General features: G+C 40.9%; 1 protein-coding gene across 1 annotated transcript; it reads left to right on the plus strand.

Moving 5' to 3' along the window:
- The first annotated feature begins 1 nt into the window (after position 1).
- LOC121377229 lies at positions 2-16051 on the plus strand. Its single transcript, XM_041505137.1, has 9 exons — positions 2-114; positions 4627-4789; positions 5887-6055; positions 6977-7145; positions 8844-9035; positions 9409-9541; positions 12664-12830; positions 14068-14190; positions 15034-16051. Exons 2-9 carry the CDS (start codon positions 4636-4638, stop codon positions 15298-15300), a joined length of 1374 nt encoding a protein of 457 aa, XP_041361071.1. The 5' UTR covers positions 2-114; positions 4627-4635; the 3' UTR covers positions 15301-16051.
- Positions 16052-17189: the final 1138 nt, after the last annotated feature.

A 17189-nucleotide genomic window follows, 5' to 3' on the forward strand; every position in this document is an offset into this window, starting at 1 on the left:
CTTTTAACGCACTGACGTGGACAACCCGAACACCTCACCCTGCATGGATTCTGTATCCCCTTCTTGCGCCTGACCGTTAAAGAACTTTTTGATACTTGCAACTTTCGTACAGCGGTAAGTTATTGTATAATAGTTTGGCTATTGCTTAAAACTTCAAATAAGGAGTACTACTAGTTATGTACTGCTATGTATTGATATAAAAAGCAGCAATATTCGGGATCCACCGGCGGTGGTGAGTCACTGCAGTTCTAAGATGATAGCAGAGCGGACTTAAAATACCCTGGGTCCAATTTCACTAAACATCATAAGCCTAGTTTTGCACGTAAACGTAAATTTACAACAAAACCACAATTCTTGTTACTATTATAGTTCAACAAATATAGTTAGAAGAACATATATTTCATTTTATTTTGTCTTTAAAATACTCCAGCTTCTGTAATGATGTAATTTTCTACGTGAAATTAATGCCAAACACGTGTAAACGCACGACCGGCATACTACTAGTGGCAGACGTAAACTTGAGATGTTTAGTGAAATGAGCCCCAGGGATGTAATTTTTCGGCTTTTTATCTGAGTTCAGTTTGTTTTGTTTTGTTTTGTATTGTTTGTTGGATTTTTGCGTGCGTGCCTGCGTGCGTGTGTGTGTCTGTGTGTGAAGTATATTGGATTTGATATGAAATGATGAAAAATAACCCTGAATTAGGTGCAGTATATATGGGTATATATGGTTTTGTTGAGGTGGGGGTTTTTTAGGGTTTTTTTTTATCATTTCAGCTTTTATTTTCAAATGCGTATCACATGCCTAAATGTCGTTCATTGCACCTACGCCTGTTGTACCGGCACATGTAGCCGGTTTAAGGATCCGCGCGGCCTGTAGCACAAATAACAGCGGGACCCCCTTCCTAGGATATATATGTTGCAACTCCCTCGAGGAGAGGGGCAAAAATAATCTGGAGAAAATTAACTGACACATCACCGCGGGGCCCCCTCAAGCGCGGGGCCCGTTGCACGTGCTACATGTGCTACTAGGATAAACCGGCTCTGTTCAGTATCGTGTCGACAGTTCAATATTAGCATACAATGGAATAAATAAACAAATGAAAATAAATACATTTATTACCCCAGAGGTCACTCATAACAGTGAAAATATTTTCAATATTTTCTCAGTGGGAAATATTCTGCATTGGTCTAACGAACAATACTATACAATAGTTGAGGTAAAGATGGTGACAAGTGAACATTATTTCACTGGGGACATACATTTGATAATAACTGGTAACTTGTTTTTTATCCTCTATCTTCAAACACAACGAAATGGGTATTTGTTCAACGACTCCTCGACATATTTTAATCTTACCTGGTTGTATATTAGGGACCAACCCATATAGGAGGGGGGCAACCTACACTATGTATATATGATTATATGTATGTATGTAGGCCTATGCGTGCATGTATGTATGTGTATGTATGTATGATTTCATAGAATTTAATAGTTTGCTTTTTTTTGAATTGATTGGGGGTGTCATGGCCCCGTTCCCCGCCACCCCCAATATGCCACGGCTTACCTGGATATTAATATCTTTATTATTATATCGTTGGAGTCGAAACCCGGTGCCGTCACACAGGCTACCATGCAACATTAAAACAAGAAACAAGTAAGAAATCTATTATATCTCTATCTCATAGATAAGATAGTACATACCACGGGTCTGGTGCATTAGTTTACCGAGTGGGTGAATACATGATTTTTGAGGCGCGCGGGTGGGGGGGGGGGGGGGGGGGGGGGGGGGGGGGCATGCAGGTACGGTCGGGGTTTTTTTCTTGGATTGGTTTTTTTGGTTGTTTTGTTAGGGTTGGGGTTTTCTTCTAGTTCTTGCTTTTATTTTTTATTTTTTTAGTGGAGGGAAAAAAAGAAAGAAAGAAATGTTTTATTTAACGACGCACTCCACACATTTTATTTACGTCAGACATATGGTTAAGGACCACACAGGTATTGAGAAATGAAACCCGCTGTCGCCACTTCACGGGCTACTCTTTTCAGTTAGAAGCAAGGGATCTTTTATATGTACCATCCTACAGACAGGGTAGTACATACCACGGCCTTTGATATACCATAGTGCTGCACTGGCTGGAACGAGAAATAGCCCAATGGGCTCACAGACGGGGATCGATCCCACTTATTGAAGGGAGACGTACTATTTATGTCGACTGAGTAGGGCTTTTTCTGGGGTAGATTATTGTAAGTGCCTTGTCCTGCCTAGGAAAATCTTGCATTTGTCCATGCCCAGTAGAGATACCACTGACACCTTTAATACTATAATGGGCTTGTTATCTCCGAGTGTTCCTGGGTACCCGATACGTATTACGGGACGGGATGTAGCTCAGTGGTAGAGCGCTCGCTTGAGGTGCGACGGCTCCCAGGATCGATCACCCTCTATGGCCTTGATAATCAATCAATGCTTCACACATGTACTGTCCTGTGTGAGAAAAACTGTATATAAAAGATCCTTTACTGTTTTATCGTTAGAAGTGGCCTGTTTCGCGCAGCGGATTTCTTCTCAAAATAGCAGTGTGTTGGACATTAAACAACCGTGGTTTTAAAATGCGCTTGTGTGTTGTTAAACAAATATTCCTTTCGTTTAGATATTACCCCTTCATCCTCACCCCCCCCCCCCCTCCCCCACCTCCTTACCTTACCCGTATCTGCGTGCCTGTCTTCAGAAAGAACAAAACGTTGTTTCGTTCTACTATTATACATCGTTAAGAGTTGTGTTATTCAATTATTCAAACTTGTGTAGTTATTCCTGGGCCCAGTGCTATACATATACACATTTTAGTCTCTACAATCTTCGCACATTTTACCGGCCTCGGTGGCGTAGTGGTTAGGCCATCGGTCAACAGGCTGGTAGGTACTGGGTTCGGATCCCAGTCGAGGCATGTGATTTTTAATCCAGATACCGACTCCAAACCCTCAGTGAGTGCTCCGCAAGGCTCAATGGGTAGGTGTAAACCACTTGTACCAACCAGTGATCCATAACTGGTTCAACAAAGGCCATGGTTTGTGCTATCCTGCCTGTGAGAAGTGCAAATAAAAGATCCCTTGCTGCCTGTCGTAAAAAAGAGTAGCCTATGTGGCGACAGCGGGTTTCCTCTAAAAAAAATATGTGTGGTCCGTAACCATATGTCTGACGACATATAACCGTAAATAAAATGTGTTGAGTGTGTCGTTAAATAAAACACTTCTTTCTTTCTTCACACATTTTAAAATTATTTGGTAGACTGTGAGTAAGATTGTATATTGGTAGACTGTTTCGTAGATTGTAAGTAAGATTATTTATTTGGTAGACTGTGAGTATGATTGTTTCTTTGGCATTGTGAGTATGATTCTTTATTTGGTAGACTGTATTATTGTTTATTTGGTAGAGGGTGTATACTACCAAATCAAATCCCACAGACGACAATAGTAACATGTGGCTAAAACGCCTACCTGTAGCGTATCAATCAACATAAACGCCACGGATATAAATATTACCACCCTTCACACTTAAAGTGAATCAGAAAAAATTGGGGGTCAAGCTGCTTGTTTCTGAGATAACGGGTAGCGTCTGTGACTACTCTAGTTCCGCACAAAATTCGAGTACTTTTTTTACAGGTACCCCATACATGTTTCAAGCACAAGGCTAATTGACACATTGGTACTAGACGAAATAAAATTGCATATTTTTTTCACCCAGATGAAACGATTATTTTTTACAACCAACACACTCACATTTATAACTAATCACAGGACTTGTGGTGTTCACTTCTCTATCAAAAGTTGGGTGCACCTCGAACTTTGACCCAGCCGGAAGTTATTTGGTTTAGTACTACCTAGAGTGTGAGTATAATTGTTTATTTCGCATTCTGAGTAAGATTGTTTATTTGGTAGACTGTGAGCATGATTGTTTATTTGCCATTGTGAGTATTATTTTTTATTTGGTAGAGTATGAGTATGATTGTTTATTTGGCATTGTGAGTAAGATTGTATATTTGGTAGACTGCGAGTATGATTGTTTATTTGGCAATGTGAGTAAGATTGTTATTTGGTAGACTGTGAGTATGATTGTTTATTTGGCACTGTATCTTTGTTTATTTGGTAGACTGCGAGTATGATTGTTTATTGGTACATTGTGAGTATGGTTGTTTATTTGATAGACTGAGTAAAGTTGTTTATTTGGCTGATTGAATATTTCTTTATTTGGTACACTGTGAGTAAGATTGTTTATTTGGTAGACTTGAGTAAGATTGTTTATTTAGTAGAGTGTGAGTAAGATTGTTTATTTGGTAGACTGTGAGTAAGGTTGTTTATTTGGTACACTGTGAGTAAGATTGTTTATTTGGTAGACTGTGAGTATGGCTGTTTATTTAGTAGAGTGTGAGTATGTTTATTTGGTAGACTGTGAGTAATATTATTTATTTCGCAAACTGTATCATTGTTTATTTGGTTGACTGAGTACATTTGTTTATTTTGGAAGACTGAGTATGATTAGGGTATGATTGGTAGACAGTGAGTATATATGTTTGTTTATTTGGTAGACTGATTAAGATTGTTTATTTAGTAGACTGTCAGTATGTTTTATTTGGTAGACTGTGAGTATGAAGGAGATAGCTGTGCTCATCTTCAGTCTACAGCTGTTGATGCCAAGTCACTCGAAAATTGGATTCATCAAGGATCAGAAGGAAAACCTCGTTTTCCCGCCAAAAGTCACCAAGATCAAAGGACTTCCGGATGGACATCTCGGCCCTCTAGGTGAGCGGGAGTACTCCGTTAATCTTTCATTAGAGATCTTCAAACTATTTCGAACTGCTCAAAACAGCACTTTAAAAACTTCACTCTGTTCCTGATACTATAGTCCTGATACTCTAATCCTGCTTATTATAATAAATTGTATGATGTTTGTGACCGGCCTCCGTGGCGCAGTGGTTAAGCCATCGGACTATAGGCCGGTAGGTACAGGGTTCGCAGTTCGGCACCGGCTCCAACCCAGAGCGAGTTCTTAAGGGCTCAATGGGTAGGTGTAAGGCCACTACACCCTCTTCTCTCTCACTAACCACTAACTAACTAACAACTAACCCACTGTCCTGGACAGACAGCCCAGATAGCTGAGGTGTGTGCCCAGGACAGGGTGTTTGAACCTTAATTGGATATAAGGACGAAAATAAGTTGAAATGAAATGAAAATGTATGATGTTTGCGATATTTAGATTTAATTTTACAACAAACCACAGCAGGCCCACCTAGGTTAACATTATAAATATGGTGTATATCGCCCCTATCCACCACGCACCCACCGAATGTTATCAATTCTGAAATAGCCTTAAGACACACTTTAAAGTGTCAGTCGGATTACTTTAGATTTAGTCTAGACACATCAAATAGCAAAGGCTGTGGGACATGTTGTCCTGTCTGTGGGAAAATGCATACGAAGGTCCATTACTGTTAATGGAAAAATGTAGTCAGTTTCCTATTACGTGTCAGAATGACCAAATGTTAGATAGCCAATAGCTGATGATTTATTAGCCAATGTGTTCCAATGGTGTCGTAACAAAAGAAACGTACAAACCTATGTCTTTTTCTTTTCTATTACCGGCCTCGGTGGTGACATGGTTACGCCATCGAACATAAGGCTGGTAGGTACTGGGCTCGCAATCCGGTACCGGCTCCCAGTGGGTCATGAGTAGGTGTAAGACCACTACACTCTCTTCTCTCTCACTAACAATTAGCTCAATGTCTTGGACATATAGCCCAGATAGCTGAGGTGTGTGCCCAGGACAGTGTGCTTAAACCTTAATTGGATATAAGCACGAAAATAAGTTGAAATAAATTAATGAATCTTTTGTATTGCAGGTGCCCAGTGTCCGCCGACGGGTCCGGTGGAGGAACTGGAGGGGTTTCCCAACATCCGAGTGTTCTATAACGGGTATGCTAAGACCGGCCAGCCAGTTGTGTTCAGACAGGCCCTGGAAGGGGCATCAGTGTTGACGCGCTGGAGCGAGGACGAATACTTAAATAACAAGTATGCAAGTTATAACCTACACAAACTATTAATTAGTCGTATATCTAGGTGTGCATATGTTGCTTGTATATCGAGGATAGGGCATTGGCGTAGCCAGGATTTTATATTGAGTTGCACCCACATTTGGATAGTCTGTTATAATTCGTAATGTAAATCTTTATAATGAAAACATATTAACAGTAAAATAAACTAAAAATTGAAGTGTCCTTTGAGGGAGTTAATCCATGTGTTCTTTTACCCTTGGTAAAATGTTTTATGGGTCTGCCATTGGCCTCGGTGGCGCAGTGGTTAAGCCATCGGATTACAGGCTGGTAGGTACAGGGTTCGCAGCCCGATACCGGCTACAACCTAGAGCCACTACATCTTCTTCTCTCTCACTAAACCACTAACCAACTAACAACTAACCCACTGTCCTGTACAGACAGCCGAGATAGCTGAGGTGTGTGCCCAGGACAGCGTGCTTGAACCTTAATTGGATATAAGCACGAAAATAAGTTGAAATGAAATGAAACCCGGTATGAAGATTTTAGCTAAGTGGTCGTTAATTAACTCCTCGTTAAAGTGACAGACCCTAGTTTTTAAACACTACAGTGTATTTTTCACTATTAAAGTGACAGACCCTAGTTTTTAAACACTACAGTGTATTTTTCACTATTAAAGTGACAGACCCTAGTTTTTAAACACTACAGTGTATTTTTCACTATTAAAATCGTTTTTCATTGAAAGTATTTCTGGTACGACCAAATGCAGTTCTCTTTTCTTTTTTTTTAATCCACGTACCTCTGAGAAGTAACGGTTATGGTGACAAGTTCTAATCAATTTTTTACGGGTATTTTCGTGTTTCAGCGTCACAGACTATTGTTTCTCTCTATCTATGTAATTGATGTATTGATGAGTTAAAATGTTTTTGTACGGTGACAGTTTTGGAAAAATGAATGTGTCGGTGACGATGAGAAGACAACTGTTCCGCCAAGAGAAGGTAATCCGGAACGTGCAGGTGATGCAGCTGAAGAAGTTCCTGTACGAATACATGTACGAGGACTGGTACCTGTCGAGCACTATACCAGCACAAATCATGGCAGAGTTACCGGTACGTCTTAAAACGTTCAGTGTAGTTACATGACTGGTACCTGTTGAGCACTACCGGTACGTCTTAAAGAAAGGGTAAACTCAAATATTGAGAGTCATGTGTTGGAAAGATGCATATTCGATCCACCAACACATACCGACAGTTTAACAAATGAAAAATGTGTAATTTTAGTTAATAAAAAAAAACGTGATTATTCCTGCTAACTGGAGGCAGCCATTTTCTTTTGTTTTCGTTGCGTACGGTATTCTAGCTTGGCGGCGAAGTGACGTCAGCTCCTACCAACTCCTGTATGCACAGTGTAAACAAACGCAGTCATTTACGACAAGGCGCTTCGTTTTCATCAACCTGACTTGTATAATAACATAAATGATTTGATAATATAATAAACTATTTAACTAAATATTTTTCAATTTGCGTTAATAGAACGAAATGGGGTTACAGTATTTTTTTCTCTTAAAAAAAAAATCCAAACAAAACCTGCATACTATTAGGCCTATTGGTAGGGTACGTTGGAGCAAAAACGACCACTCACGATACCCAATTGATTATGTTCTTTTCTTTGGGACTGCCTAATTGGTCAGTTCTTTGATTTTAGATGGGAAAGTCTACTTAATCAAGAGTTTTACAGAATGATTTACAGTAATAAAGCATTACGGCTGATAATGTCCGTTACTATTTTACTCTGTGATGTCACAAAAATACCGCCTGCACGTAATTTTGTGTCTAGACGACGGTAATTAATGACTTGTCGACATTCAAATATACACAATCCAACCAGGAATCACAGGTGGAGGCCACTGCAAGTACTGTATAGCCCAGTTAACTAAGAAAGTACTCCGTTTCTCATTTCAGTACGTAGGTTCTTGCACGTAACCACCGGCTCGGCTCATCAGAGGGTGTATTCACTGGGAATGTAAAAAATGGCTGCGCCCGTTAAATATAATAGCCGTCACATTTAACCGTTTTATTAATTAAATATAATAATATACTTGTTGATATTAAGCAATAATGTGCATTATATGTCGTTGAATGTGCTTAGTAGTCCAAAAGCATTGCGTGACATTCCTTTAAAATGCTCAGTGTAGTTTTAATCAGTCAACCCTTTTACACGTGCTTACTTCTACTGAAGGTTCAAGCACGTCTGTCTTAGACACATTTTCTGAATGTCCCGGCAGATGTGTTCATTAGTGAAGTTGCTTCACCACACTAGTGAAATACCACGCCATAGACCACATTTGTGTATGCTATATGTTTCTATAGAGCATTAGTAGCTATTGCACATTTATTAATATCAGTACCGTAGGCGTGTGAATATGTTTATGCACCTTTATCTACCTGGGGACATCATATCCTGAAAAGGACAACACCTGTGGCATGTTCTGGAGGGCAGAAACTCGCAAGAAATTCGATTGCTGATATGTTGTTGACCAATCTATCGAGCGATAGTGAGATGTCACGAGCGATCACCCTCGTAAACATACTTGCTGTCCAACTCTGCTAAACCTGGCCGGAGTACACTCCATTTTACACTACAAGTTCTGCTATATTTCATAATCAATAATGAGAAGATAATATTAAAACGTTAGTGATATTATGTAATGCATGTTGAGTTGTTGGGAAAACAATTAAAAAGCTTACCGTATTCCATTGGGTGAGACTGTTGCATATTTTAGTTTAATTTTCGTGCTGTTTCCACAGTTGCCGCCCATCCTTAGTTGTGGAACTCTGAGCCAGTACCTGCAGGAGGCTGAACTGTGGATGAGCAGTGGGGGGACGTCCTCTAAACTGCACAGCCATCTCGATCATAACCTGCACTGTGTCCTCTTTGGTCGTCGAGATTTTGTCGTCATTGAAAACAAGTACAAACGCAATTTCGATTTCCAAGAGGCAGTGAGTGATACATTAATTTAAATAATTAAGTTATGGTTACAAACCATTATCACAACTGAGAGAGATAAAACTTGTTAAGATGCCACTTTGATTTTTTTTTTTTTTTTAATGTTCCATGTATGCTACAACCATACAAGGGGATTTTATCCATTCTTGAAATACTCTGTGTACCGTTCACAATATATTATAATAAAATAAAAAGGTATTTAATGTGGTCCGTAATCCCTGGTCGTCCTGTATTTACCGGCTATATCAAACGCTAGAAGTCATTTATCACTTTACTTTAACATTACAAGAATGAACCATTTATTGGACTATATGAATGATATGAACAATACATGACGTAACTTGAACATGACGTCTTGTTTCTCAGTTTCCGAACGCTGGCGAGGGGTCGTCGCCGATGGACATGGACGTCATCAACGCCTACAGGTACAACAAGCTGAGTGCCACGCCGTGGACGTGGTCCACGCTTCGTCAGGGCGACTGCATTCTCATACCGGCAGGTATTGTATTCTCATAGCGGCAGGTACTGTATCCTCATACCGGCAGGTACTGTATTCTCATACCGGCAGGTACTGTATCCTCATAGCAGCAGGTACTGTATCCTCATACCGGCAGGTACTGTATTCTCATACCGGCAGGTACTGTATCCTCATAGCGGCAGGTACTGTATTCTCATAGCGGCATGTACTGTATTCTCATACTGGCAGGTACTGTATCCTCATACCGGCAGGTACTATATCCTCATACCGGCAGGTACTGTATCCTCATACCGGCAAGTACTGTATTCTCATACCGGCAGGTACTGTATCCTCATAGCGGCAGGTACTGTATCCTCATAGCGGCAGATACTGTATCCTCATAGCAGCAGGTACTGTATTCTCATACCGACAGGTACTGTATCCTCATAGCGGCAGGTACTGTATGCTCATAACGGCAGGTACTGTATCCTCATAGCGGCAGGTACTGTATTCTCATACCGACAGGTACTGTATCCTCATAGTGGCAGGTACTGTACCCTCATACCGGCAGGTACTGTATTCTCACAGCGGCAGGTACTGTATCCTCATAGCGGCAGGTACTGTATTCTAATACCGGCAGGTACTGTATTCTCATACCGGCAGGTACTGTATTCTCATACCGGCAGGTACTATATCCTTATACCGGCAGGTACTGCATTCTCATAGCGGCAGGTACTGTATCCCCATACCGGTAGGTACTGTATCCTCATAGCTGCAGGTACTATATCCTCATACTGGCAGGCACTGTATTCTCATAGCGGCAGGTACTGTATTCTCATACTGGTAGGTACTGTATCCTCATACTGGCATGTACTGTATCCTCATAGCGGCAGGTACTGTATTCTCATACCGACAGGTACTGTATCCTCATAGTGGCAGGTACTGTACCCTCATACCGGCAGGTACTGTATTCTCACAGCGGCAGGTACTGTATCCTCATAGCGGCAGGTACTGTATTCTAATACCGGCAGGTACTGTATTCTCATACCGGCAGGTACTGTATTCTCATACCGGCAGGTACTGTATTCTCATACCGGCAGGTACTATATCCTCATACCGGCAGGTACTATATCCTTATACCGGCAGGTACTGCATTCTCATAGCGGCAGGTACTGTATCCTCATACTGGCAGGTACTGCATTCTCATAGCGGCAGGTACTGTATCCTCATACTGGCAGGTACTGTATTCTCATACTGGCAGGTACTGTATTCTCATACCGGCAGGTACTGTATTCTCATACCGGTAGGTACTATATCCTCATACTGGCAGGTACTGCATTCTCATACCGGCAGGTACTGTATCCTCATACTGGCAGGTACTGTATCCTCATACTGGCAGGTACTGTATTCTCATAGTGGCAGGTACTGTATCCTCATACTGGCAGGTACTGCATTCTCATAGCGGCAGGTACTGTATCCTCATACTGGCAGGTACTGCATTCTCATACCGGCAGGTACTGTATCCTCATACTGGCAGGTACTGTATCCTCATATTGGCAGTTACTGTATTCTCATACCGGCAGGTACTGTATTCTCATACCGGCAGGTACTGTATTCTCATACCGGTAGGTACTATATCCTCATACTGGCAGGTACTGCATTCTCATAGCGGCAGGTACTGTATCCTCATAGCGGCAGGTACTGTATCCTCATACTGGCAGGTACTGTGTTCTCATAGCGGCAGGTACTGTATCCTCATACTAGCAGGTACTGTATCCTCATACTGGCAGGTACTGTATTCTCATACCGGCAGGTACTGTATTCTCATAGCAGCAGGTACTGTATCCTCATACAGGCAGGTACTGTATTCTCATACCGGTAGGTACTGTATTCTCATAGCGGCAGGTACTGTATTCTCAAACCGGCAGGTACTATATCCTCATACCGGCAGGTACTATATCCTCATACCGGCAGGTACTGCATTCTCATAGCGGCAGGTACTCTATCCTCATAGTGGCAGGTACTGTATCCTCATACCGGCAGGTACTGTATCCTCATAGCGGCAGGTACTGTATTCTCATACCGGCAGGTACTGTATCCTCATAGCGGCAGATACTGTATTCTCATACCGGCAGATACTGTATTCTCATACCGGCAGGTACTGTATCCTCATACCGGCAGGTACTGTATTCTCATACCGGCAGGTACTGTATCCTCATAGCGGCAGGTACTGTATTCTCATGGCAGGTACTGTATTCTCATACCGGCAGGTACTGTATCCTCATACCGGCAGGTACTGTATCCTCATAGCGGCAGGTACTGTATCCTCATAGCGGCAGGTACTGTATCCTGATAGCGGCAGGTACCGTATTCTCATACCGGCAGGTACTGTATCCTCATAGCTGCAGGTACTGTATGCTCATAACGGCAGGTACTGTATCCTCATAGCGGCAGGTACTGCATTCTCATACCGGCAGGTACTGTATCCTCATAGCGGCAGGTACTGTATCCTCATACTGGCAGGTACTGTATTCTCATAGCGGCAGGTACTGTATCCTCATACTGGCAGGTACTGTATTCCCATACCGGTAGGTACTGTATTCTCATAGCGGCAGGTACTGTATCCTCATACCGACAGGTATTGTATTCTCATACTGACAGGTACTTGATTCTCATACCGGCAAATACTGTATTCTCATACTGGCAGATACTGTATCCTCATACCGGCAAATACTGTATCCTTATACTACTACTACTATTACCACTACTACTATTACTACTAGCTTCTACCACTACTACTACTATTACTACTACTACTACTACTATTACTACTACTATTATTACTACAACTACTACTATTACTACTACTACTACTATTACGACTACTGTTACTACTACTACTACTACTATTACTACTATTACTAGTACTACTACTATTACTATTATTACTACCGCTACTACTATTACTACTACTACTATTGCTACTACTACTACTACTACTACTACTACTACTACTACTACTACACTACTACTACTGCTGCTGCTGCTGCTGCTGCTATTACTACTATTATTATTGGTACTACTACTACTACTACTACATTACTACTACTACTACTACTACTACTACTACTACTACTACTACTATTGTGTATTTCATTTTACAGGCTATCTACATCACGTTCGCGCTATAGGTCGGAGTATCTCATTCACGGTTCTGTTCACCCCACTGGAGGATATCGACTTTTCTGACTGTAAACAAACAGAAGAAAAAGAAAAACCTCTTACACTGGCGGACGCCAATTTCACGTGGGCGTTCAAAAACGGCGTTCGGGTATGCATAACATTTACAACTATATTCAAAAACGGCGTTCGGGTATGCATAACATTTACAACTATATTCAAAAGTAATTTATTTATTAGCTGTGCATATATACGATTCAATTAATTGTTATTGTCACCTGCCATTTATGCAATAACTTAGACTTTAGTTAATTTAGCCATTACAATTTATCATGTGACAAAATAATGGTTATGTGCCGACTAACGAAAATATCACAAAGGGGGTCTTAGCCTGAGTATGTTTCCTAGGGCAACACTATTGACAAGAAATAAATTTCCAAGGAGCATTAACTCGTAATCATTTGAGCCGAGTTCCTATAAAGTAGCGCACCGACCAGGGTCCAGACACACCCATGTCTCTATCATTTTATCGTTTGCTGAATCTTACTGCTCCCAAACTACATCCCCAGAACAGTCCGACAGAAAGTTAAATAACCGAAAATTAAACACGGTTGTACTATTATAGTGATGGTGAATTACGTTTGGCTTCCATTAGAATGATAAAAATATGCTGGGTGTATAGAAATTATGATTCCAAGTAAATAAGCGTAAATTATACCATCACTTTTATGAAATGTCACACAATGTTGAACATGGCGACATCAGTTTTTAATTTCGCCAATGATGATTCTATTTGTCTGTGAGTAATAATAAGCATTCTGGGAGTACTGCTAAAGCAATACATGTCCCGTACCGGACCCAACATAGTTTCGTATTTCTTACGTTCAAGGGCAATAACTCTGTGAAAAATGGGTAAAACACCATAGAAGTCAAACTTGGTTTGTAATTCTACATAATATTTAGTTATACTCAAAATGCTAGCACTTGGGGCATTGCGAAAACAAAGTCCAGAAAACTATATGTATGACAGACGGACGGACAGACTGGTAGGGGACTATTCAGGCACGGCGGGGGGGGGGGGGGGGGCTGACTGTGATCGAGGGCGCAAAGCAAAGTTTCTAGGTGGTTCTAGTATGCTCCCCCGTAAATTGAAAACTAGATGTCCTAAAATGCAATTTCCTGCATTCTACATTTAACATTCATCTTTGCCTTAAGATTTACTACCGATAATATTGTTTATTCAGAATTATTGAGGGTGCCTTCTATTAACGTGTATTTGTTTTGGGAAATCCAATGATGGATGAGGTAGGTGTTCGTCTGTATTCTGTGTACTTGTTTCTCCAGTGATGGTTTGTCTGTCAGTGATAATTCCACATATTTGTTTGCAGCATCTGTCGGACAAGAAACTGAACGCCGAGTCTATGCGCCACCACTTGATTTCTGTTATCAGAGATAAAGCCAAGATACACTTTAAGAGATTTGAGAAGTTCTACAACGAAAGTATGGCCATCGTAAGTAGTATAGTATGTACTTGATTATACACATTGCTCACAGCAGATAAATATGTACAGTTAAATTAGATACAGGTCTAGTATCCCCCGATTAAACAAAGTGATTAAAGCCAGTCTCCGAGGTACAAACCTTTTTTACTCTATTTTTCATTTTTGTTGTTGTTTGGGGTTTTTTGTTTTTTTTGTTTTTAGGGGGTGTCGTTGTTGTTGTTTGTTGTTTCTCTTCGAAGACTATAATATGTAAAAATTACCAAATGTTTGACATCCAATAGCCGATGATTAATAAATCAATGTGCTTTAGTGGTTTCGTTACACAAAACAAACTTCTTTTTTTTAATTGTGTTGAGTAATTGAAAGTAGGTGCAATAGTATACATAGAGAATAATACATGAGTGGCCGTTAGATACCATTTATCTTACAGCGAGTTGTTTTGGGGGGTTTTCGTTTTGTTTTTGTTTTAAAGGCATATTGTCATAGACCACTGACCTATTTAATGGTCTAACAAAGTATTACCTGAAAACAAATAATTCGATTTGTCGCTAAATGTACTTTATTCAACCATCTTCATAACCACCATACTCCATTTATTAATGATATTTTGTAAAAATAATTGAATTATTGCAATGGTCCATAATTCAAAAAATAAAATTGCCGAGAGGGTTGGCATGGATTTTACTCCATCATGGTTCAGTTAAGGTGATGCGATAGGTAGATTGGGTTTCCAACAATTAATGTAATTTTTTATTTAGTATCCATTTTTCAGAGAAATAAGGTCCTTAAATCCGTGACAGTGTGCCTTTAAACATTTCCTAAAGGTTTTTCTCTTCTTTGTTTTCTTTGCAGAGTAAAAACCCTCGCCCTGCGTGGGGCGTCTTTCAGATTCTCAAGGCGAAGTTGTCTGCCGTTGAGGACTATGGCGATGATGAAGAGGAGGACGAGGATGAAGGGTTCGACGAGTACAGCCGGAAGCGGAGACACGACGTCGGCGAGTACGAACTGAGCCGAGCGCAGATCAGCATGATGAGCAACGAACAACTACAACGAGTGGCGGACATTTTTAATGAGGCGCATCAACCCGAATCAAAACTGCCGGAACGAGACGAACTGTAACTAATGCACCTGATACCAGTCGTGCGATTCATAATCCAAACATGTATAGTCTCGACTGTCCCAGACGTGTTGAAATAAGTCTGAGAGCACACTCCAAAAAAAAGGGTCCATTTTGATCAGATGATATGTTCAGAAGGGAGAGAACTCGCGGGTGCTCGCTAGACTGGTGTTTGAACGTAAAAGTAAACAAAATTGATAGGATAGAACACGACTGTACCAGTCAACGTGTTCGCGAGCGCTCTTCCTCCAGAACAAGTCATGTCGAAATAAAGATTGGTAAACACGTCTGCACATGGTGACATGCTAATTGTAATTTTCAATTCACTCGTTTACGAGCAAATAGAAAATGGCAATTAACATGTCACCGCAGGTATTCCATAGTATTAGTGGTGTTTTTTGGACTGTGCTCTCAGTGTGTTAAGTTGATTGCGACTATCTAAAGATGATGAACTGGAAAACATCTTGGATCGATGGTGTCGTTCATTTCATTCTCATCCATAGTGTCATAGTCACCTCACAGTCACACCTCTACAGGCATGGCGGACGTAAGTACACATTGGGAGGTGGGGCTGACAGAGCGAGGGCGCAAAACAAAGTTTCTAGGGGGGTTCGGGGTATGCTCTCCCATAAAATGTTGAAAACTGGATGTCCTGAAATGCAATTTCCTGCATTCTATAAGTAAAATTCATATCTGCCTTAAAGCCGCACACCCTAGTTCCATCCAGCGAAAATAAATTATAATTTGGTTAATCTACAAACCTGTAACACACTTAGATCACGTTTTTATCAAATGGAGTGAAAAGTAAAGTTTGTTTTATTTAACGACGCCACTAGAGCACATTGATTTTTTATCTTATCGGCTATTGGACGTCAAACATATGGTCATTTTGACACTGTTTTTAGAGGAAACCCGCTGTCGCCACATAGGCTACTCTTTTTACGACAGGCAGCAAGGGATCTTTTATTTGCGCTTCCCACAGGCAGGATAGCACAAACCATGGCCTTTGTTGAACCAGTTATGGATCACTGGTCGGTGCAAGTGGTTTACACCTACCCATTGAGCCTTGAAGAGCACCCACTCAGGGTTTGGAATCGGTATCTGGATTAAAAATCCCATGCCTCGACTGGGATCCGAACCCAGTACCTACCAGCCTGTAGACCGATGGCCTGCCACGACGCCACCGAGGCCGGTTGGAGTGAAAAAGCAGGTTTTATATCGATAAATACCATGGGAATCCCCATGTCCCAATTGCTTGAAATAATTTTGAAAGTTAGTATTCTGATGTCACCGGTAGATGTCGCTCGAAGCACAACAATGCCTACGTCACGACAAATTTCACAGACTTGGGGTGCGTTCGTTTCACCTCTCCTGGACATGTTCCAACTGTTCTGTCCTGGTTGTATCCCCTCTCCAGATATCGTAAGACTTAGCAAAATTATTGGTTTTAAGGGTTTGTAACGTTTTGTATTGAGACACTTACTTGTCTGAACTTTATTGTTACTGAAAATGTTCACGAACTGTGAAGAAAAATCTCACAAATGAACAACAACAAATCGAATGTTGATTGCGCGAACCGTGCATGAGAAAACAAACCGAACCAAAATGATAACGGTCACGTGGTATACCAACGTCAGTAACATTGAAATGGAAATATCCCCTCTAAAAATAGATTAGACCTTGTCTGCTCAATGGTTTTTTCTCGGAGGCCCGTGCCATTTTATGAAAAGCGAAAAATGCATTTTGTGGTATTACAAAAACCAGGATTACCAGGTTTACCAAAAAACACTTCAGGTGAATGGAAATGTATATTCTAAATAATAAACGGTAAGTAAAGTGCAATTTTATTTGTGAAAAATGGGGGTCTACAGCCCCCAGCCCCCACCACCCC

This window comes from Gigantopelta aegis, chromosome 7 (assembly GCF_016097555.1).
Source record: "Gigantopelta aegis isolate Gae_Host chromosome 7, Gae_host_genome, whole genome shotgun sequence".
NCBI classification, from domain to species: Eukaryota; Metazoa; Mollusca; class Gastropoda; order Neomphalida; family Peltospiridae; genus Gigantopelta; species Gigantopelta aegis.

Bases quoted from the DNA above. Each gene is read 5' to 3' on its own strand.
- LOC121377229 (XM_041505137.1), top strand. From the start codon at position 4,636: ATGAAGGAGATAGCTGTGCTCATCTTCAGTCTACAGCTGTTGATGCCA. The intron at 7,146-8,843 runs GTACGTCTTAAA...CTGTTTCCACAG, and splicing joins AAATCATGGCAGAGTTACCG to TTGCCGCCCATCCTTAGTTG. The intron at 14,191-15,033 runs GTAAGTAGTATA...TTTTCTTTGCAG, and splicing joins ACAACGAAAGTATGGCCATC to AGTAAAAACCCTCGCCCTGC.